At 38.2% G+C, this 23,576-nt stretch overlaps 1 protein-coding gene across 1 annotated transcript in view; it reads right to left on the bottom strand.

Annotated features, from left to right (window-relative positions):
* Positions 1 to 261: 261 nt before the first annotated feature.
* PPA2 (inorganic pyrophosphatase 2) overlaps positions 262 to 23,576 on the bottom strand; it is a 34,078-nt gene continuing 10,763 nt past the window's right edge. Inside the window, exons 4-12 of the mRNA XM_068187472.1 lie at positions 22,449 to 22,502; positions 19,884 to 20,003; positions 17,441 to 17,527; positions 16,026 to 16,152; positions 8,381 to 8,508; positions 6,522 to 6,607; positions 5,447 to 5,516; positions 1,505 to 1,544; positions 262 to 443 (exon numbers count right to left, since the gene is read on the bottom strand). Coding sequence (XP_068043573.1) covers positions 415 to 443; positions 1,505 to 1,544; positions 5,447 to 5,516; positions 6,522 to 6,607; positions 8,381 to 8,508; positions 16,026 to 16,152; positions 17,441 to 17,527; positions 19,884 to 20,003; positions 22,449 to 22,502 — 741 coding nt within the window. The 3' untranslated portion in view covers positions 262 to 414. The remainder of the gene's footprint in view (positions 444 to 1,504; positions 1,545 to 5,446; positions 5,517 to 6,521; positions 6,608 to 8,380; positions 8,509 to 16,025; positions 16,153 to 17,440; positions 17,528 to 19,883; positions 20,004 to 22,448; positions 22,503 to 23,576) is intronic.

Raw genomic sequence — 23,576 nt, 5'->3', positions numbered from 1 at the left:
TACTGTCAACTTCAAACGGATTATAGTCAGGGTGGCCAGAAAAGCCCTCAGACAGAAATTAACACCCAATGCACCCAGTGGCTCAATTATTCCAAAATCTGGAGAAAAGGGTTGAAGACAACTCATCTCTCATCTCATTTGGTACACTTCATGAGTGGATAAGAGCAGTTCTGCAGTTCTCAGATTCAGAAACAAACAAGCAAGCAAACCACTCCTCTTCCCTCTGCTCCACCCTACACAGACATAGGAAGAAAACATTCATTTTATAATGGCAGAGTTTATTTACATTAGAGAAGGTTTACACAAGTTGAAAAGTTGTTTCAACAGGAATCCGACAATCTATGCTTTCGTCCATCTTCAAAGAAAGGGATGATTTTTAGGATTTGAAGATGCACCTTCAGAGGACCTTGATGATCACTTGGGAAAAAAGTACCAGGAATCAACTAAAACAAACAAACAAAAAAAAAATACAAGAGTGACATTAGCTTCATACAACCAGATATACACAAACACTTGAAAAAACAACATTCTGCCCTTTGAGCTACCTTCCCTCTCATAACAATACTGCTATGTTAGCAGTATTAGCTGTGTTAGCTCTGTTCTCCACCCTGTGAAAAGCATGGCCTCAGAATAATATCTGTTCATTTTAACTGTTAGGCTATACCAATCCTGCAACAAGTTGTAACACTGTTGTGACCATTCCTGGAAAACATCACAGATCAGGCAGATGATGTTCAGTTTTCTGTCAGAGGTCTGAGATCTAATACTTTGGTAAATAAATGCTATTTATTGGCATGCCATATAAAGGCAAATGGAATGCAACTTGCTTTCCCATGACATGGGCTACACAGATGTTGCTTCTCAAACAATTTGGCACTTGGCTCATGACTAAGTTTAACTTAGTACTTCTGTAACTCCCTCCATCTCAAAAAGCACATATGTCCTCTCTATAGCTCCTGCCAGTAGAAAAGTCTTTTTAAAAGTAGTTAAAACTGAAAATGTAGGATGCATTCTTATTTCTTAAAGAAAAACACATGTTCTGTTAACATGAAAAACAGTCATAACAGTGAAAGGATAAAATTTTGTCTTTAGAACTTACACTTGAAAAGTAGGTATGCAAATGTCAATTTTAGGACAAGGAGCTGTTTATTTGATTAGTTAACTACTGTGAGGAATGGATAAAAACTAAGGCAAAGCAACCTATCTTCTTTAAAAAGAATACATGTCATGCATTTGCCTTGCATGATCAGTAAGAGAAAAATTTTGTCTTCTTATCTTTTTATGTGGACTACACTTTCACTCAAAAGTAATCTTCTCCCACAAAGCATTCATGAATTTCTATTCATGTTCTATTTAGAAGGAGACAGGCAATACCATATGACAGGATATAACTATTATAATTTTCATATATACAAAACTGCCTTTTTGCAACAAAACAGTTTTCATGTCAATTTTTAAAGCCAGCAATTAAAAGAAGTCATATGACATCTGAGAAAAAAAGTACCTTCTGGGGAAACAGGATCTCCATTCATAAACGCTGGTGCCTAAAAAAAGAGAAAAAAAAAAGACAGGAAAAAAACCCCAAACCAACATCTCAGTACTTACTTAAGGTTTCACAGATAGCACCCAACTTCAAAGGTATTTTAATGCTCAAGTCAAGAGATATTAACTAAACCAGAATTTTCTGTTGCCCCCACAGGACAATATTCTACCTTACAGATTTCTCACCCCCACTGTACAAATGTCTTTGTTGCTCATAAATGACAAAACAAGCACATGAATAATTAGTGATAGATTAGTATCTTACCTAATGCAATGGGGATTTTTGATTACTGTATCACCTTTGAGAATAACAGGATTTGTTGTTTACATCTAAAGAGTATAACAACTAGGAAGGCATTTTTATGTGTTTCACTGTCAAGTATGCATGTGAATACATACACACACATAATTTACATTAAATACATGCAAACAATTAATAATAAATGGGTGATGATACTCTTTTAGAATTCCATTTTGACAGAATAATTCAGTTCTGTAGAAAGGGACTATTTTTTTAAAAATTCAGGTCTGGAATTTCAAAGCTGGATATGCAATTATTCAATCACAGGAGTGCACAGCCTGTCTTGTCCTGTAACTTAAAGGACAAAATTAAAGACACTTTTAACACATCTGTAATCATCCTGCCTCATGATGAGGATGTAACAATTTTCCACTGCCCTTCCTAAGCACAGCAGCACTCAGGCTGAGCTGCACTGGTGTGACACAGCCTTCCTGAATCTGGGCAAGCACGGAATCCAAACACTGAAGAGCAGGACAAAGCATGTGAGGAGGGAAGGAAGAAGCAGAATTCTTCTTCCCACTTTACCCAGGATAATTGCCTGCATGAGGAGGTTATATGACTGGTCTGAAAGGAGGTACCAGTACGACAAACATAACCCAGATCATATCAGCAGAATATCCCCTCTCTTTCCAGCAAAACTCAAGCTTAATCTCATAAGGCAGGGAGATCCAGAGGTCACCATTTATAGGCAGGTGCCTGCCACTTCTGCTCAAAAAGCTTGAGATAAAGACTCAGTACTTTCTCACCATGACCAGGTCAAAATCTCACCTCACTGAACCAAGAATCTCTTCACTACACAACACTTACATCTGGAACACCATTTAAAAACCAAATAAAATAATTAATTAAAAAAAACAAACCCCAGACTAACAACCCCACCAAACTCTTGTTTCACAACTGGCCACTACAGAAAATTCTACCTTTACTAAATCCCAAATGGAAATGTTCTCACAGAAAGTGTGTAGGGAGAAAGGCAGTAAATAAACTTCTTGCTTAGATCTGAATTATTCAAAACACATCAATAAATACACAGATTCAGATTTGATTGGAGATTTCTTTAAAGTATCAGAAAAAGTCAAATATTTTTCCCCGTAAAAAACTGTTCTGCATTTTGTCAGAAGAGACAATCTAGCAAAGCTTTCCTAGTTCATTTTCCAGTATTATAAGAAAGAATTATGTGATAAGTCTGAGAAACATTGCTCTACTAACTATATATAGATTGTCTTGGAGATTTTCCAACTTGCAAAGTCCTCAGCAGCTTCTTCACAGAGCAAGCAATTCTTAGGATTAATATTAAACAAAGGCTTGGTGGTTCTGGTCAGTTTTACACATGGCAACACTTAAAAGCCTGACATAAACAGTGTATCTTAGCACTAACACATTCATCTACAAAGCTCTGTGACTCCTGGGGTTAGTGTGCAACATAAACTGACACTGGAGCTAAGACACAGATGAAACAAATTCAGAGGCTAGAGAACACCAGAAATTTTCACTATGTAGTGTTAAAAATCCATCAAGATTTGTAGTTGCAGGGGTCTGGTGTAATTTTGGCTGGTTCAAATGCTCAGTATGTGCTCTTAAATGCACAGGTTATATTCTATCTCTTTGGAATTGATGGTCATGGCAATTCACCTGCTGTGGAATCATTCTTAGTTTGCCCCCAGTACAGATGACAGTGCACATGCCAACCATCTAGAAACTCCCTCAGTGGAGTGGAAATTCCCCAACCCAGACAAGCCATTCTAGTTTCTCATCTGTAAAGTAACAAAAGGTCAAATAATTCTGTGAACAACTGGACTACCTTGGGAACCACCCAGCCAAAATCTGTAAGAAATTCTGATTAATGCACACTTGGTAAGGATTTGAATGTTTTCTATTTGGTTCTGTTACAGTTCTCTTGCTCACCATAAAAACTCTTCCACAGCAGTAGTGAGTGTTGCCTCTTGGCTTTTGGTGTCTTTCTGGTTATTTTTGTTTTGTTCTGGGTTTTTTTTGAGAACTCAATATATCTGATTTAAGGCAGTAATCACTCACTTAAAAATGCTCAAAACTGCTGCAACTGAAATCTGATGCTGGAAAAAGAATTGTAGGGAACCAGCTCTCACTGCAGAAATAGCTCAGAAATTTCACAGTAGCTGAAATATGTTTCTTACTGTACTTGCATACAAGACCTGCTTCAGCTCTCATTATTTTGTTTTTATCCAGGACCTAATAGATGGATATAAATTAGAAGAAAATGTGTCTGCTTTTAGTTTAAATTTAAAAAAAAAAAAAACCAAACCAACAAAAACCCAAACAAAACCCTCTGCAAACACAGGCAGCTTTCATTTGAAATCACCACAGCCATTAAAATTCTGCAGCCAACACTCACGTACTTTCACTTCAGTGTGAAAGAGATGAATGTCTGACAACCAAAGCATGCAGTGTAGTGTATTAGGCAAAAAGATACCTGCTTAAAATGTGCAAGTCAACCTCCCTGCTTATATTTAGAATTCAACTGTCTGTGATTCCTACTTCAAGGCCATTTTACTTTTTTAATTATTTCAGACCAGCAACTGCATGCAGTAGGAACTATATTTATAACAAAGTATTGCCTATTTTCCCTGTCAGGAAAGCACCAAGAGGCAGCACCCTACAAATATGTAATTAAAATACTTAGACTGAACTGAAACAGAATGTTGGAAAGGAATATCTGGAAACAACTTCACAAAAACACTATCACTTAAATGAATGTGAGGCACAAAAAAAGACAGGAAGTCATACTATTTGATAAGAAGGGAAGCTTTCAAATAAGAAAGGCATTGCAGTTAGATACAAGGTATCTATTTTATGAACTGATTTTACTAATTTCCTCCCCTCCCTGAAAACCACAGGAAAAAAAAAGATTTGTTATTGAGAAACAAAGTAAGACATACCATTCATTTAATAATTATTTACCCTGCATGCCTCAAAGAGCAGAGAAGGCAAAAGGAAATATTCCTTTGCACATTTGTCACAATTCAAATATATTTGGACTTGAAGTTTTAGTTACATTTTAAAGACAGATAGTTATTGTAAATTTGAAAGCACAGAGAAGGTAAATACTTGCTTGTTAATTTTCAGAATATGACAGGTATTCTTTAAGAAACATTCAAATAAGCATCCCCTCTCTTACAGCATTGCATTTAATTATGCAAGTAGACAAACAAAGGATCTGTTTAGTGATTAGGGACTACAGTCAGCTCGTCAATGAGTTCTAACACTGGGTGGTAACTCATGGCAACAGGGGAGACAGAGAAGACAGCAGGCTAGATACAAATACCAGTCCATCTTGCTATTCAGGATCAGAAGAAACAGCACCACAGAAGGAGAAAAAACAAAAGAACTCCAGCAGAACAGTAATGAACCTTCCAGAAAGCACAATTGGACCACTGCAATGAAAGGTTTCTATGACAATGCCTATACTTCCCCCACAACCTTTCTGCTCTTTCTTTGACTTAAATTTTTGCTTAAGGAAAGACCATTTCAATTTAGCTGCTTTATTTCAGTTTTGGAGTTCTGAAGAGTCTTTTCCAATTAATCATTAAAAGAAAAAAAGGGGTGAAAAAAAGTAAATATCCTTACTGACTGCACAATCGATCGGGCATCCTCTTCACTGCAACAGAATGGGCTGCCACTCACCAGAATATTTGTGCTGAAAATTAAAATGAAAAACCTGCTTTATCCATCAGTGGAAAAGAGTCACACACAATTAAGTACTTATGGAAAAAACCTACCATCACATATAGAGCTCAGAAATGTGTATCTGCAAGAGATGAGGAAGCGAAAGCCACAAAGTAATGCTGGAAGGAACAGGTGTGTGGAAGGGTGTTCTTTGTTTCTTTGAGTTTGAGAAGGTGTCTAGGCGGTCTATTCTATATTAATGCAAGCAATGCTCACACACAGTGCTTCTGGCTGCTAGCTTGGGTACAGTGCAGAGGACAACAGTCAAGAAGCTAAATCCCCCCAAGAAGTCAGCAGAAATAAATTGGCACTTCCTGAGGGAGCTGAGGAACACCTAGATGGCTAGCAGAGATTATCTGAGTACACCCCATCTCTTGTGCCTTGCAGGATGGCCAGATTTGGAGGCAGATCATGGAAGTAACAGCAGGTTACTTCAGCAACCCACCTGTAGTATCCAACAAGAAGGAAAAACAGACCAAAATTCTGCTGCTACATAAAGCAGCAGATACCCATAGTATTTCCAGAGGAACTCTGGGACCACATCCTTAGCAAAAATGTTTCCCTATGAATCTGTATCCTTTCCCACCAAAAATTACTTTGATGAGTTTTTAAGATCCTACAGAATAAACTGCACAAACTTCAATTCCCCAAAGCAACAGAATGAACAGTAACAAGAAGCCCAAGATTCTCCCAAAACAATTCTGAACACTCTGGGACCATTTCTCAAAAGCTGAAGTAATGAATGTCACATCTATGTAATCAGTACATTTCTGGAGCCACTTGGCCAGTAAACCATCAATATACAAGGAGGAATTAGTCAATCATGCTTTATTATCAATTAATTATCAAGCTCATTAATATTCCTGTAATCTCAAATTAAAAAAAAAAGTCTAAGAAGTTCATGGACAGCTGCAACTTGTTGAATAGCACCAGTATAGTACTATATGAAGAGCAAGAGATGTGACTGGATACATACCACTTTATAGTACCTCCATCAACTTTTTTATGAAGCAAAGCTTTCCAGTGTTCATGGGTAGATTTAATAATTTCAACAGCAAAATCCTAGTTTACAACAAGGAAAGTTTTGTAAATTAAAATGTTATTAAACAGAAAAAAAGCCACAGAACTAGTTTATTAAAACATACTATTTCCTATGTTATTTTAAGGCATCTCCTTTGAGGTCTCATTAAATTTCCCTTTTTATGTAAAGAAATAAACTTCACTATTTATCCAACATATTGGCAACACATTCAGGACTTTCCCTCAGTCTGCAGCCACAAAACACAAATGCTACGTGTAAGAAATGAAATCAGCACTAGATGCTACAGAGATCCCTACTGCTGTAGAAAATTGTACCAGGCTCTAAATGGGATCAAGTGTGTGAGCTATGACTCCAGTCTTACAGATTCAGGTCACAGTTCAGGTTTCCCCTGCAGAGAAATAACTTGCATTTACTTTATTAATGCCCAATCATATACTTAAGCATTTGCAAGAACATAACATGTCAGCTGTTTAACAGTTTCTGCTTGTTTGAAATAAAAATATTGGGGGTGGGGATAAAAAAGCTTCCAAAAATTAAAGTACAATAAGCCCTCGGTGTCCAGATGATGACTGCTAGACTTGCAAAAAGCTGCCAACTGAACATTCACATTTGTTAACAAGGAGTGACTTGGAAAAGTGCCACTGGAACACTGTGAACTTCACCAGAGCTGCTGGAGCACAGCCACAGTTGCCTCACCACATCCCGGGTCTCTAGAAATGCTTGAGAATTATTCAAATGCTCCAAACCAGCTATCTAAGGGCATTTAGTGCCTCCAGGCTGAACTCCAATGGCCTGACAGGGATACACTGATCTACTGTCATTCCACAGTGCAGAAACACCTCTAAGAGCAGTTCCTGGGTGAACAGGAGAGAGCTCAGGTTATCAAGCACTACATCTCCACAACTGATTGATTTAAAAGGCAGTTTTAGTGCAGAGGGGAGTCAGGGCATTTCGTTAACCAGACAAAGCACGTAAAGTTGCCTGTGCTGGTTACAAGGCATTATGTAACTTTGACAGCACCCTGCAAGGCTAAACTGGCTGACACACGGACATCATCCAGGAGAAACCTGTGAATCTTTGCCAAGAATAATCTACACAGAGTGTGCAATACACAAGCTGCAAAACAATTTTATTCAAATCACATCTAATTTCTCTGGAAAAATCTAGGTATTTCCTCCAACAAGGTCTATTCCCTGGTCCAATCTCCTTTCAAACATTGGTCATTCGTACTGTAAGTAGTTTAAAAAGCCACTCTTTTTTTTAAAGGAAAAAAAAAAGAAAAAAGAAAAAAGAACAAAAAAACAGAAAATAATTTTTCAAGCCAAACCCTTCAAATGGCAGAGATTTACCAGAAAAAAAGTATTCCTTGAGCAAAGACAAAATATGAAAAAATCTGTAACCCATTGTCTTAAACTGCATACACTAAAAACAAAAGTCAGAAAATTTTACCATCAGGACTACAATAACACCTGAAAAGACAATCTGTTCATTACTCTGACAAAGAGAATGAAAATGCTTTGAAAAACACCTACAAACACAGAGATGCATGTGTAAATCTCATCAGGATTAGGACTAAATTTTTTTTCAGACTTTCTTTAATGACCTATGCATTTTCCCTGAACAAAATGGAAGGCAGAAAACATTTAATCCTAGCCTAATTGATTGTACACTGAAGTCCCTCCCATCAAAATTCATTTCATTAAGCCTCTTTCTTTACAATTCCAAAAATTCTAGGATGTATTACAGCATCCACATAACAGAATGATACATTTTTAATTTTGCATTCTCTTCACCTTGTTTTTAAATTCTCCATTAAAAGCAAAGTGATTTTCTGGTTTACCATCAGGAACTTTATATAATTGGAACCAGTCAACTGTAGCCTCAAGATAACCCGGTTTGTGCTTCTTGACATCATCGATATCTGTAGGTTAAAAGGATAAAAAAAAAAAAAAAAAGGACTGAGCATTTTCACTCACAGGTTTCAGAACATTAATTTTTAAAAATTTCCTAAAGAATCTGCAGCAAATTGATTTCACTGAATACTTTCAAAGTCATTGGTAAACTTCACTTTATTACATTAGCTGCCCATAGTGCTACCTTATGATTTCACAACCACACTAAGCAGGTAAACCAGTCGTCTCCTGCCCTTCATTAATTAAGACTCAAAGGTACAATGAATAAAAGGACCATATTTGTGTCAGGAGAAGAAAATTCCATATTTATCTCAGTAGGTAGTTCCTGCAATACTTAGATTATTCATTGACGCAAGTTTTTCCTCCAGCAACTACAGGGGCTATGAGCATTTTTTGATAATGGAAGAATAGCTATAAAAACAATTTCAACACGCAGATCTTTAAACCAGCACCTCTAAACAAAATACAGGCTTTGCTCACTTTAATTTCAAATTCATCCCCTTCAAGACATGACAGAGACGTGCCAGGAGCTCTAAACACAAACTTTACTGATAACCTTGTGCTATCTGCATACGCACAGTGACAAACAATTCTACCTCTACAATCCTGATGGACAGAGATGTGACAGGACACAAAGAGGAATGCATTCCATTTGTGGGACACCCTTGTGAAGCAGAGATGAACACTGCCTTAGTGTCTACAGAGAGATGAAACATCACAGTAATTCTGCTTGAAGACTACGCTGTCATATCATTGATACAGTTCTTGATCCACCATTTACCTGCTGTGCATATCAAATTTTAATGGGCTGTCCTTTGGGACTACCACCACTTCTGTCACTTGCAATGGCGCGGTCCTACCAACCCCTTAACAAATTAACCCCCTGCCAACATGTTTACATGGAAAAGCTTTGAACACTATTCTAATTATTTTGATGTAATAAAGGATTTCATCCATCCCAGAAGCCAAATACTTTGTAACTGGTATAATATTCTATTTCCTTTCCACAGTCACTTCTGATGGAAATGGGAGCTGACTTTTTACTGCTGTAGTCTACCAGCTATTTCATAACCTCACTCTGCTCAGGCCACCTGCCATGGTGTTACTCTCCTCTAGTGCTTTGCAAGTCACTTGCTCATCAGTCCGTTTCTCATTCCTTCTTGCTCTTTCTCAATACTGCCTGGTTACTTCGTTATCTTCTCCCATAGGTATGCCTCACTTGATGACATTGGTCAGCAATGATTTTTGCTAAGACACTCTTCTATCCAGTCCTATAAAATCAGAGTTGCTTAGCCCATGGAATTGATACCTAGTCATGTGCTTTCCATCTTTAAGTGCCTAAATGTCTTTTAAAAATTCATTGTGAACCTGAACAAAGACATTATTGTATTTCTGAAGAGAACAATAAGAGAAGAGAAAAGGTCTTGTACTACAGACCATTCAATTCTCAGTAGACCACCAAGGAAGATAACATGTAGACTGAACTGGGAGGCCAGACCTATGTGAGAAGACATTCTGCTTGTTGATAGGCATGTCATAGGTGCCACTGCCAAATTCCACTGCATTGCCACTACCAAAGAATAAAGCATAAAACCTTGAAGAACCCCATGTAAATTTTTGCTTTGCACTCACTTTTTTACAGGGCTACGTGTTTATGGGCTCCGAGTAAAACACATTTTGAGCTTGGCTGCTGGCCATCTTTCTGTAGGAGATCAGGGAATTTCACTGGCAGAATCCCAGAAAAAAGCAAGGGCACATAAGGCTGTTCTAGAGGCAGGTCTTCTAGCTGAAATACGTGTTTAAGAGTACAAAAAGCTTTTCACTAGGGTGGGTGGGCAAGACCAACCAAGAAGGAATGATTTAGAAAAGGGTGGGATTGTGGTTGGAGGTCAAATGCTTCATTTGGGCACTAATAAAACTGCAGCTCCAATTCAAATCAGTTTCAGGACTCCAATGTATCATCCTGTTCTCTCCAAGCAAGAGAACATCCCTCTTCCAGCCTGAGCCACTGTCATGTCCTCCTCTTGTGAAGTTTGAATTCACAATATCTAACACTTGTTAAAGAGAGAGTATCTCCTCAGGTTTGTAAAGCAAACTAGGCTGCTGCAGCAATTTCTTTGGCTCCCAGCAGTGGACAAACTCCAGACCTCCATCTCCAGACACTACTTAAATTCAAGCATACTTTCTCACACCGCTGCTCCTTTTTTCTGGTTCCTGTTCCAGCAAATGTCTCTCCTAACTCTGCTTCTCTACTCCCCCTACTTGGTTATTTGCCTCCTACTCCCATAAAAACTGTTCATCAAAAGTGCTTTACAGTCTACTAACTGGCACTTGGTAGTTTTCTCCAACTGTTGTCCCTTATTTATAGGTTTTATTTATACTTATTTGAAGAACTCAAATAGTAGGATAGGCTTTGGGACAGACTTTCATTATCTCCTTTTGTTAGAGATTCTATCTTCATGGATAGAATCATCTCCCTGAATTTCACACTCTCTCTACTGGAAAATACCTTGCCTAAGTAAAATGACTAAACACAATCATACTCCAGCATTATATGGATGGATTATACTCTGGTTTTGAGGACTTAAGAAGGGGGCATTGGTTGCTTTTATTTCCTGGGTTTCTTGCAAGTTATTCTCCTTCATCCCTATGCTTCATTTCACTATTCTTTACTACAAAGGACAGCCACTGAACATCAAATGAAATTTGAAAGCTTGACTTAAAAAAAAAAAAGACTCCAGAACCTCTGTATTATAACAGAAGTTGGTGGCAAGAAGAAGAAAAAAGTGCAACAATGCAACAAAACAAACGCCAGAAAAGTATCCTTGCTGTTGCTGTGAAGCCAGCATGTAATACAAAATACAAGGAAAACAGCACCTCTTGCATCATTCACTCAACAGCCACCTCTTCAGTTCATTAAAAGTCACCACAGAAAAACTTGAAAGACAGTTTGTTTTCCACTGAAATCTAAACAGCCTCTTTGGGATTTCAGGTAGGAAAGGAGAAAAACCACATTCAGAAAACAAAAAAGTAAGCAAGGAAAGATTAAAGAAAAGATCACAATAAGCAGTACAATAATTTACCACACTAATACCTACAGAAGATAGCTTCAAATTATTATGATTTTTAAAAATGCAAACAACTTGGATGTCTTTTCTGCTGCACTGTCAAGACAGTCTTTTTTGACATTGACTGCTTATCTTCCCTTAGAGCTATGTACTCACACTGATGTTAAAAGGGGCAGGTTGGGCAGCAGCAAGTATATGCATGGCCCAAAGCAGTTTCACCTCAGCCAGCAAGCCGTGCTCAAAGTAGCAAAGCAGGTCAGGCTCCCGCAGGTACGTTATCAGCATGTCCCCACAGGGGCTCTAAGTGGGAATTTCTCTACATTGCCTGCATACAACCCTAGGTCTCATTTTTCTGGGCACCAAAGTTAAGTGCCAAGGGTTAAAAAGAGACAGCGGATCACATTAAGGGTTGCAGTTCAGTGCCCATAAGGAAAATCCCTAGAGGCTGGCACCAAGAACTGCTGCTACCACTCTGTCAAGGGAGTGAGCTAACATGACTGCAGATCCCAAGTCTAGCTGACTTTACAAAAGAGAGCAACAAAAGCATTTGTACAAAACTACCATTTTTAGTACAACAGATGCTGCTTCTTGCAAGCGAAGCTAAAACAACACTTTTGCAGCAAACTTTCTAAACAAGGTCTGTGGGAAGAGAGGACATATGTTTTTAATAACATCTTAAAAACATTTACAGGAAGCAGCAGCTACATTCCATATAAAGGCATTTGGTGTATTTTGTGCAGGGGGGGGTATGAGGGAAGCCTTGGAACAGCAAATTAATTTCCTTATACTGAGTGTTTACACAAATCCACAACAAAGGTCTTCTGGGCCTCTGCTGCTTCTCTGTGAATAAATACACTCACATGCAAAGGTCTGTAACAATATATAGTACAAAATACACAATATGCCTTAGTTTTGCCATTTAGGGTTTGATCACTAAACCCTATCTTGAGATGCATATTGTAAAAGCAGCATGGCAACACAGCACAGTTAACTACACCAGTGCCAGCAAAAGGCAGCACAATAAAACCAGCAGACATCACCAACTGCTGTTGAATAGATCCTGGCATCTTTCCAGTGAGCAATGGCAGCAAATATGGCTGCTAAGATTCCAGGCCAGTAAATCACCTCCAAAATGCCATGCAGTATATATGATTAGTCCAATTTGCAGGAGGTTAAGGTGACCTTTGGAAAGCCAGACTTCATACACTTCAAACACAATTCCTGCTTCAACTGCCAGTGATTTTTAAAACTTCTTGTCCAATATGAAGATGCCACATACATTTAGACCAAATCACAGCATAAAATCACCACTCATCCCTTCTGACCCCAAACTAGAAAAGCATTAGATATACAAGTGAACTCCAATATATTAAATTCAATCTAGACTATGAGATAAGAAGACAAGCAACCTTTCTACTCCAAGAATTTACTTCTCCTCCTGGCTATTAAAGAAAAAAAAAAAAAAAAAAAAAGAAAAGAAAAAGGAAAAAAAAAAAAAGCAAGCAACCCAGCCTATTACACCACCAAGATTTAGTGTTTCAGTCTGTGAGGAGGAGCTTTTAGGGCTTTTCTAAGAGTTGTTTGGTCTAAAGCTGCTCCACTGGTCCACTAACAGCCATCTGCCTAGCAACTGCCTGAGCAGAAACACAACAGCCACAAAGACAGATCTTAATGAAATAGATAAATCTGAACATGTCTAGTTGAAGTCTAAAAGCAACTTTCTCACACAGATGTCTGCATTTGACATACCACTTACATTTGGTGAGAGATTGTCCCCATGCCCACCAGAATTAAGTGCTATTATTTCTAACAGATTACCTTACAAAATCAGTCCAAAAAGACACTAAGACCCTGCTATTCCTACTGATGACACAGTTCCCACTTAAACAGGTGCTAAGCATTGCCTATCATTCCTGGGTACGGTCACTGTAAACAAGAGTTTCTCACCGCTCTGTGTGAAACAGAGAATTCTAGGCAGGGTTTTCAATTTAAACCAGTATTTATCAATAAATGCCTGCACAATACAGTGCAGTGGAGTGCTATGAATAAACAATGAGAAGCACTCAGAAGTTGTGACTTCTGAGTTCTGTGAAGTCTCAGAAAATTCAATTGCACTTATGAGAACGACTGCAATCCCGGAAGGAGAATACCCCAGGTACCTGGCGTGTGCTTTAATAGGCAAGGGGAGTTAACCCACGGTGTGGGCTCAGGATGGGGTTTGCAAGTAATCACCACTCTGGCATCTTAAAATTATCTTTTCCAAATGTTCACTGGGGGCTCTGCACATACTGAGCTGAAAGCAAATGTGATGATTCTCAGTGCAGTTGGAAATCTTTAACAAATGATACAGAAGTGACTGGACAGGATTAGAAGGCAACACTTAGCCTCATCTTCCCCAGGAGGCCACCTCCGTAACACAGCAGCACATCAATTACAGAGGGAGAGACCGGTTTTATCCGTAGCTGCCATCCCTTTATGCTGAAATAATTAACAACTTTGGGAAGGGGAAAAAACAAGTATAAAAGGACATATTGTACTGCCTGCTCTGACAGATTTGTTTGTTTTCAGACTGAAGAATGATTGCTGTTAAACACTGCAAGCCAGTCATGTTTTCTGAAAGCAGACAGGGGCACTTTTTTTTCCCCCTTTTGTTTCTTCTGTGAATCTTGGGCTGCAACTCCAGTCCCAAAGGGAAATCATATTAAACTGGATATGTAGTCCTACACTTCTCTGAATCTCAGGACAGTTCTCTTCTTGAAGTTTTGCATATATTCCCTGATAAGAAAGGATGCACACAGGAATCAACTACAGACAATGGTTTGCCCATTCCACCCACTACTTTTTCTTCTTTTTTTAAGACTAAAGCTCTTACTTCTCCCCTCACAAATAAACTAAAGCTGTAATAGAACTGACATAAATCAGTCATTACCTGGGAAAAAAAAACCAGAAAGAAAACCAACCAGAAATCCACAGAGAGTTTTCAAATACAGACAGTTAACACCAAATAATAAATAATATTGGAATAAACTACCACAGTTTTGCCCCTGCTTAGTAGAATCCTTCTGAATTCTCTCATCCACTTTTCTGACCATACTCTCTCAGAAATTGCCAGGGAGAAAAGGTAAGTATTTAAGCAGAACCGTGTCTAGAAATGAAATGCTATTCACTTTTCTTTTAACCACTGACACGTATATTGCATTTTACTGCACATTACAGAGTGGTTTAAATTGATACTGACATTAATAGCAAACTATTACTTACTCTTTCCTTAAGCTGAACTTCTTAATCTCTAACTGTCAAAGTAGTTAAAGAGTCATAAACACTATGCAGTAATTCATCTGCCCAATGATTTTAATCAGCATCAACCCAAGAGTTTCCTTTTCCTCATCTCTTCTTCTCCCCTTCTTTCCCCACAAGTCAAGTATTCTCCATGTGAAAGTAACCTGCAAGAAAACTGAGAATGAAGGGCTAGTCCAGTGACACACTTTACATTCAGAAACAATGAAAAAACCTCAATGGCTGAGAAACACACTACCTTAAACAGCTACTGGATTGCTCTGCTCCTACAGAAAGGCCACTCTGCACCTGGGTGCTCCCTTACCAACAAAGAGCAGGCTGTCATTGTACATACCTGATGGCATATATGGTTTCTGGTTTCCCAACAATCAGTTTTAGACAAAGCTCCTCACTTAAGTCTCATGATTCCCAATAATATTGCATTTGAGGAAGCACATCTCCATTTATCCAGACAAAAACTGCACTTTACCTGTGCTATGAAAACTTCCTGCAGTTTTAACACACCAGAATTACACCTCATATGCTATTCACATGGACACACCTCAGTATTTGAGTTTCATTTGGATACCAGAAGTCTGATCACAGGGAGGACAAATCTGACCAGGATATTTCCCCCTGCAAGCTCATCATCATCAAGGCTGATTAGGGTAAGCTGCATTAGCAGTTTATTTTGCCAATTTTCAAGCTAAAAGGTGAAACCTAATTGCTCATACTAAGCAGCAAACTCTGGAAGCAATCCTCTTTAAAAGTGGCAAGACATTGGAAATGCCTTTTCTGAATGCAACACAATGCCTGCAAATATAAAAGGAACAAACACTTTCACAAAGGAAAACAGCAGTGTGCTACATAACACAGAGCAGGTAAATATGCACTATTACACAGTACATAAGCCTGAAATTATTGGAGGTCACTTTCTAAGAGAGTTGTGTTTCAGAAGCCAAAAAACTTTCTGCATGCCATGTCCTCTTGAAAATCCAAGAAAACCATTTTAGAAGTTTAAAGTGAAAGCACATATGCCCTACTTGAACATAACAACAGCAACAAAAAAGCCTTGCCTTTCCACTGTCTGCCTCTTCTTATCCTGGGAGGCCTAAACTCAGGTACCATTCTGCTGTGCAAGTTTCTGACATAACTGCATTAGGAAAGACAAAAATACTTGCCATGGATTTTCTGAGATTCTGGGTCATCTGCACTGATGGCAATTATCTTCCAATCTGTTTCTCCTTCATCAACAAGAGCTAAAACACCCAAGACCTTCACCTGAACAATCTCACCAGGAGAACGAACCTGAAACATAAAGTAATACCACAAAGATTTGGAAAGCAACATGTGAAATTTCTCTTTTTCCTTAAAAAAAAGTTTTATATTTTTGACTAGCAGGCTGTAACAAAATTGCAAGATAGATCTGCAAACCCAGTACACATCTCTTTATTTCTAGCCTTTCTCCCACCATTACTACTCTCCAATCCTCAATTCTCCAGTCAGCATTTATTTAAGTAGACAAGTAGCTAAAATTTTTTTCCTTCCCTTTTACTCTAGTTCCCCCACACTTTTTTGATCTTCCCTCCAAAGTGTAAGTCAGAAGTGTCTCATACTCATTTTTTAACTTCTTCCTGTCCCTTGACTCTCTGTTTTCTGAACTCAGGGTCCTAATTTCTGTCTTGCTATTCCTTCCTCTGAACTCCAATATACACATATAAACACACAGCACTCCCCCAGAAATACCTACACAACCATTTTTGCATTTTCTTTGGAACCTTCTCCCTACCAGCTAATATTTCCTCTTTAATGCTTTCTGGATCCCCTGAAATTAAATTTTAGGTTTCTTACCCCAAATAAATATATAAAGCCACTTCCCGAAGTCACCAGTAAATTTCCCCTTACCTAAATATCCTAAGAGATCCCTCTTTCAAACTCGTCCATTTCATACCTCATTTTTGATACACAGCATTGCTCCATTCTTTGCTGCCTCTAGATATGTAGAATTTTCTTTCAGTGAGCTAAACCTTTCATTTATACCTATTAATGGTGTTTGCTGCATCTCTTTTTCAGCCATCCATTCCATGACTGTTAACTCTGCAACACTGCAGCAGGTTCCTATCTTCTCTAGAATAGAGGATCTACTGTTAGCACCCATGAGTAAAATCAAACCCACCTCCTCTGTGGGTCTGACTTTATAATTCTAAACACATGATGCTGTCATATTTCCTCATTCTTCAGCAACCTATTCCTAGCTCCAATACTGCTAACAGGGAAAAAAGAAATAAATCTTTTCCTTCCCCAAAAATCTTAATGATCACTTCCTTCACCCAAACTTACTGTCCAGCTACACAACTTCAGGATGTTGTTCTTTTATTTTCCCTTTAAACCAGTACCAAATCCTACTTTCCCCTAACCTCTTTAAAAATCCACCATTTTCTTATCTATTCTCTCCTTAGATCCTCTATTGATACTTTTGTCAGTCCCTAACATAATTAACACATCTTTTCTTGCTTTCTGACTGTCTCTTTCAGAAGTTGCTACCAAATTATTAAGTTAACCTTGATAAATTAAATTAATCCTGATAAATACAAACCTTTGAACCTATTTCACACACATCAATAGGATCATTATCCCCACAACATCCTGTAATGTTATCCGTATGGTTTGGATCTTCCCAGGTCTGCCAGGGAAAAGAGAACTACCAGTTAGCTGCTGAACTGCAATTACAACTCATCTTACCACTCAACTACAAAGATTAGCAAAAGCAACAATAAAAACATCAGCTTTCTGAGAACAGGCTTGCTCAATGGGAGGAGAAAAAGTAAACAGAAGGTGGACTGACACTAAGTAACTCATACTTAGGACAAGTGACATGAGGATTACTGAGGACCTGTTTTCCTGTGTCAACAGATACACTTTACCCTATTGCAGTGATTCAGGCATCAGAGGACCCTGAATATGGATTTTTTTCTAGTTACTAGTGATAGTGGGATCAAGCTAGGACATCTTATAATTAAATTTTTGTTATACTTGTTAAATACCATGATATTAACATAAGTTGTTTTCTAACACATCTAAGCTTTGAGCTAACCACACTCCTACAACATAGATTTTTCAGCACCCAATAAGCTTTTTAAAGATTTTAGATTTAGGTATGAAGTATTTCTGAGTATTTTGAGACATGTATATTCCAAAGGACAGCTAAGAGTTTAAGACCAAAGAGGCAAGTTTAAACTCCCGCTCTGAGCACTGCACAAGCAAGGAATCCTAGCCGAGTTATACTAACTTAATTACTACACAAGTACTTGCTTTTACTTTTAAAAGTAATGAATAATTCATTCTACAGTTGAGAAGCTTTTCTGTTAAGAATTGTGAGTCCAATTTGGTATTGTTGAAAAGATTATAGAAAACTTTCTTTTCCAAGGAGCTACACTGCTACTCCTATTGTCCATGATCGTAACTCCACCTCAAACTTGTTCTTGAGAACTTGACTGATACTGGAAGGCAAAATGGTAAAAAGAATATGCTTAGGTGTTTAGGTAGCAGAATCATTACCAAAAAAACTGCTGAAGTGAAATCAAGAGAGAATTTAAACCTAATATTTATTTTTCTAGTACTCTTCACAGAATCAACTAGGTTGGCTGGAAAAGATCTTGGAGATCATCAAGTCCAACTTATGATCAACACTATGTCATCAACTAAACCATGGCACTGAGTGCCACATCTCATCTGTTTTTAAACACCTCTAGGGACAGTGACTCCACCACCTCCCTGGGCAGCCTATTCCAATGCCTAGTTAGTCCTTCTGCAAAAATTTTTTTCTAATGTCTAGCCTAAACTTCCCCTGGCACAGCTTAAGACTGTGTGCTCTTATCCTTCCAAAGTGCTTTTTATTTAGGGCTGCATTATACCAGTACTTCTCTTCTGCCCACACACACCTCTTCACCTCTAGGTTAGAAGGAAGGAACAGTATTGTTCTCTGGACAGCACAGCAACTTCTGCCATGATAGCAAATAGTCTAATATAGTAAAAAATTAAAATGACAATTATGTTCAGCCCTCCCCAGCTCACCAGGGATGCCAAACATTTCTCCTGAGGAAATTATTTTAAGTCCAAAATAATGCACTTTGTGCAGGAAAATATTCACATTTTCAAATAATTCTGGCTTTACACTAAGGAACATAAAAATTTCAAAACATTAAATGGAGTTGCTGGTTTCCAACTACACCTACTTGGAAACTCTGTTTACTGACACTGCTGACTGGACAAGATCTTCTGCTGTATTCGAGAACCTGCCTAGTATCTCCTCTCCAGAGATCAAACATGTAAGCAGATTTTTGGCACTCAACTTTCATTGATTATCCAGTTAAGTGCAAAGAAAATAAATTACTCTTTTCAAGCTCCATCATGTTCTTCAGTACTAATTGAAGTCTAATGTGCTATTTGCAGAAACGAAAAACGTTTAAAACCTTTCATTATGTTCAAAATTCAGCCATTAGATGGGCTTTTTCAAGGCTCAAAGTTCAGAATGTGTCATGATCAGTAAAGTCTCACAGTTCAGAGAAAAGCTAAGGAAGGCAGTTGAGGTTTAATCTAAAAAAGAACAGCCCTTGTGTTTCTCTTCGTTAAGGATATTAAGAAATCCCAGTTAAAATTCAAGCTGCAGTACATGAAAATCCTAAATGAGTTTTTAAATAAATGCCTTGTTTAAGCTGAAAAGGTCTACTTGACAAAGTATTCTTGAATGGCAGACCATGACAATTTAATTCTATCACTACAGAGACAAAGACTAAAGATTTGAGATTTCTTGATCATTTAACTCCTTCCTGAAAACACAGTTCATATTTACTCCCACACCCAAATTCTGATCAATAGTTATGGCCACAATAAAGTTCAACATAAAAAATCCTGATTTACAAATGCATCAAAGAGAATCACCCCTCTTGCAGCTGATTTGCATTCAGGCAGTAACCAAGATTTACAAGGCAATTTACACAGAAGACAGAAAACTTTCACCATTGTAACAAAAATGTTACCTGTGGGAGGGCACCATAATTCCATATATAACCCTTGTGAGGAAAGATATTTGCCACATATCGAAGCTTGCCTTTCTTTGTATCATGTTTAATGGGATTCAATGGCTCCTCAGTGGCAATCTAAGCAGATCGTGAAAAAGGGTGGGGGAGCAGGGAGAGGGAGAGAAAGAAGGAGAATGTTAAAATGGAAAGCAATTCATTCCATACCCAACCAGTGAGAAAGATCCATCTGGCAGCACATGCTTGTGGTTTGAGGACTATTAAAACTACTATAGCCTCACTCTGAATCTCAAGGGTCATATTCAAAAAGCAGCTTATTAAGGTATTAAATAATGCTGTAAAGTATGCAAGAAAAAAATGAATCTAGAAGAGAAAGTAATAAATTTCTAAGGAGGCTGTCATGGTCAAACATAAAAACTGAAAGGAACTTAAGTCAGAAGCTCTTGCACTTTATAGTACAAGTTCAACAGACATGCAAATGGTGGTACAACATCTTTCAACAGTGGCTTTGACAGCCACAGAGGAAATGTTTCATGTTCTTGCCCTCTGCTCCTTGCTCTCCAATTGCAAACACCCCTTCTTTCCATCACCTCTCAGCATACAAATGCTTTTTCACAAGTACAAGTTCCTCATAGTCACCAAATCCCAACTTAATGCATATTTAGAACAAGTTAAGCTACCATTTGAAGAGGGCATTCTTTCCTATTTCTTAGGAATTTCTTATTCCTAAAGAAGCACTGGCAGAAGAGCTGAACTACAGCTGAACAGTAACATCCTCCCCAAAGCCCATACAAAAACCACACACATATAGCCACTGCCTGAGCTACCCACCACAGCTAATTTGAACTGTAACCACCCTTTGACACTCCACACCACAGCCCAACCCATGTTAGCTTGGCTCTTGCTTACACACACTCATCTGAGTGGCAAAACATTTGTTACAGGCTCAAGTGATTACATTCAAGCGGTGTATAGCTCCCCTGCATAAGTACACAGCCCTCAGTCCACATTCATTTTATATCCCTGTCCTTTTACCTGAAGCACTGTCACCAAAGCCATCCCAAAGGAATTCCACCTTTTAAAACCACTCCAACCTGTCAACCTGTATGTACCATTCCAAAAGTAAACCCTCCCAAAGAGCCAAGATGAAGTTTCATACATTTCTGGCTTCACACTGGATTCCACCTGCTTCTGGTCATAACCTAAGAGTGAAGAGCTCAAACAGGCCACCTGGGACATTGATGGAAGTGGAGCTCAGAAATGCTTTTTGTTCATGGAAACTGGGACAAAGAGGAGTAACTGAGAGCAGCAAGGAAGAAGAACGGAAATATAACAAGCTGAGGAGCAGAAGATCTGTGGCAGAAAATGTAAATGTGGGTAAATATTCATACTGATGCAAGGCTTAATGTCCTGAAGTCTCCACTGCATGTGAGAAGAGATCAGCAGACAAGATGTGGTAATAGCAGGTATTAGCAGCTTACCATGGTCTGGATTGAAGGACTGCAAGGACACAATGGCAAGGCAAGATGGCTACCTTAATTGATGCAGCAAATTTTAAGGATATTAAAAGTTAAATATTAGGAAACTACATCTAGTCTCCTCCATCAAACCCAAAAAGCCTAAAATCAATGATTTCTAAACCTAACAGGACAACCTTTTCTATCCTTGATATAATGTGCTGAAAGAAGCATAGGGAGAACAACCTGAGTTTTAGGCAGAGTTCAAGTAGCATTGTCAAAGGGATCCCCTGCAAAAGAGAACTCAGCTGCCACAATAAATCATGAGCTTAAAACAAGGGGTAAATATCTGAGGTAACCCTGCTTGAATAGTAACAGCTGTGATGGCAAACACAGTTCTATCATCAGGGAAAGGAGAAAAAAATTCTCAAATAGCTAAGGAGGTTCTTTGGCATTATTTTCAGTAATTAAAAGAGTTAACAGCTCAACCACGAACTTCCTTAAAAGCATCTGGGAAGCACGCCTAAAATTAATGCAAATGCTCAGGAAGACAGGACATACCCTGGTGAGATCTGTTGTTTCACAAACACTACAGATACTTTTACTACTTGTAAAATATCTCCCTGCAGGAGTTCATACTTTCAATCAGTGAAGTCCCCAAATATTTTTTTTTGGTCATAAGGAAATGCTCTTTTAGTTGCAACTCCATTTGTTGGGATTTGGCCTAATACACTATACAGTGGAAATGATGAATTAAATAATCTGAGTGGAATGTTCCATAAGCAAGCAAGAGTTAAGTCTAAATTTTGGAAAATGCCCTAAAAGTCAGTACTCCAGGACTCTGCTGCAGATATGCTACACTCTGCAGTGAGAGGGCTGTCAAGAAGCAGTGCCCACCTGCTTTTCCTGTTTCCACCAAGAAAACAATTAGAAGCTCAACACTTTCTATAATTGCAAGAAAAGCATATGCACCACTTCAAACCAGTTTTTTAACATTTTAATGTGCAAAGAGCAATCCAAACTGTGATTAAACTCTGCCTACTGGAAGCCATTACATTGTTGTAACTTCCACAAATACCTATATAATCAAGGTATTTTTCTTAATTACCTCCATTTTTGCATTAGTCCAACGAGGCACTTCTACAATCATATTAAACAGGACCTAAAACAAAAAAATTGTGACAGAACTGAAAATAAATTCCACTTGGCAATTAGTATTTTACAGTAACACAAATTCTCTCCTGTGTATTCAACAGCAACATACATCATATTTCTCTGTTACAGCCGCTTGTATTTGTACAGTTCCTTTACATCAACCTCCACAGTTCATCCTTTCCCTACCTCACCCCTTTAAGAAGATGGACAACAACAAGCAATGGAAATACCCCTGATGTTTTTTGTTCCCATGTCAACATTACCCTTCACAAAATGTTCAGAATGTCCATGGAATGGTTTGCCATGAGGCAGAGGTTCAGTCTACTTATCAAAGAGGATTGAATGTTTCTACACGACAGAGTTAGCTTCCCTTAAGCAGTGGAAAGGACAATGTTTTATATTTTTTCCCCCAAGGATTTATTCCTTCAGGCCCTCCTCTTTTGGCTTACTATTTTTTAAAAATTCATGCAAATGACACTTCTATTTCTCAGTCTAATCTGGTTCAAGTGAGCCGATACTAATCCAAAAGCGATGGCAGAGGAAGGGCATGGACACAGACACCTCACATTAGTGTTAGCCTTCTTCCTAACAGAAATAAAGTGAAAGTTTTTTAAGAAGATGGTGTGGGAGGAAAAAAAACCAATAAACATGCAAACTTCCACATTTTTAGAAGAAAAATGAGCAGTCTACACCTTCTTACTGAGGAAGTTAAAGCAACATTTTCCAAAGAGAAAAATTCTGTGTAACTGCCGTGAGATTTCTTCTTATGAAGCTGAGTTAATCCCTACCAAGGAGCAGAGTACTACTGAATTGGGTAACTACAACAAACCATCAAGCAAGGTCTACAACCTGTTTTAGACTACTACAATAACCTCAAAAATATCACATTGCCTGGGACATCTCTTCACAGCGAAGGTAAACTCACATTGGTACTAGCAATTGCAACAGGTCAGGAAAGGCAAAATATGTTTTTGTAGAAATTCGTAAGAAAAAAATATAAAGTTGAACCAAGTGAAGACTTGCACTGACACTCTAACTACACCACAATTAAGGCTCCAGTGAACCCTTAAATATTGGTATT

The sequence above is a fragment of the Anomalospiza imberbis genome, chromosome 4 (genome assembly GCF_031753505.1).
Source record: "Anomalospiza imberbis isolate Cuckoo-Finch-1a 21T00152 chromosome 4, ASM3175350v1, whole genome shotgun sequence".
NCBI classification, from domain to species: domain Eukaryota; kingdom Metazoa; phylum Chordata; class Aves; order Passeriformes; family Viduidae; genus Anomalospiza; species Anomalospiza imberbis.
The sequence above is the reverse complement of the archived record's forward strand: the minus strand, read 5'-3'. Positions and strand labels throughout refer to the sequence as shown.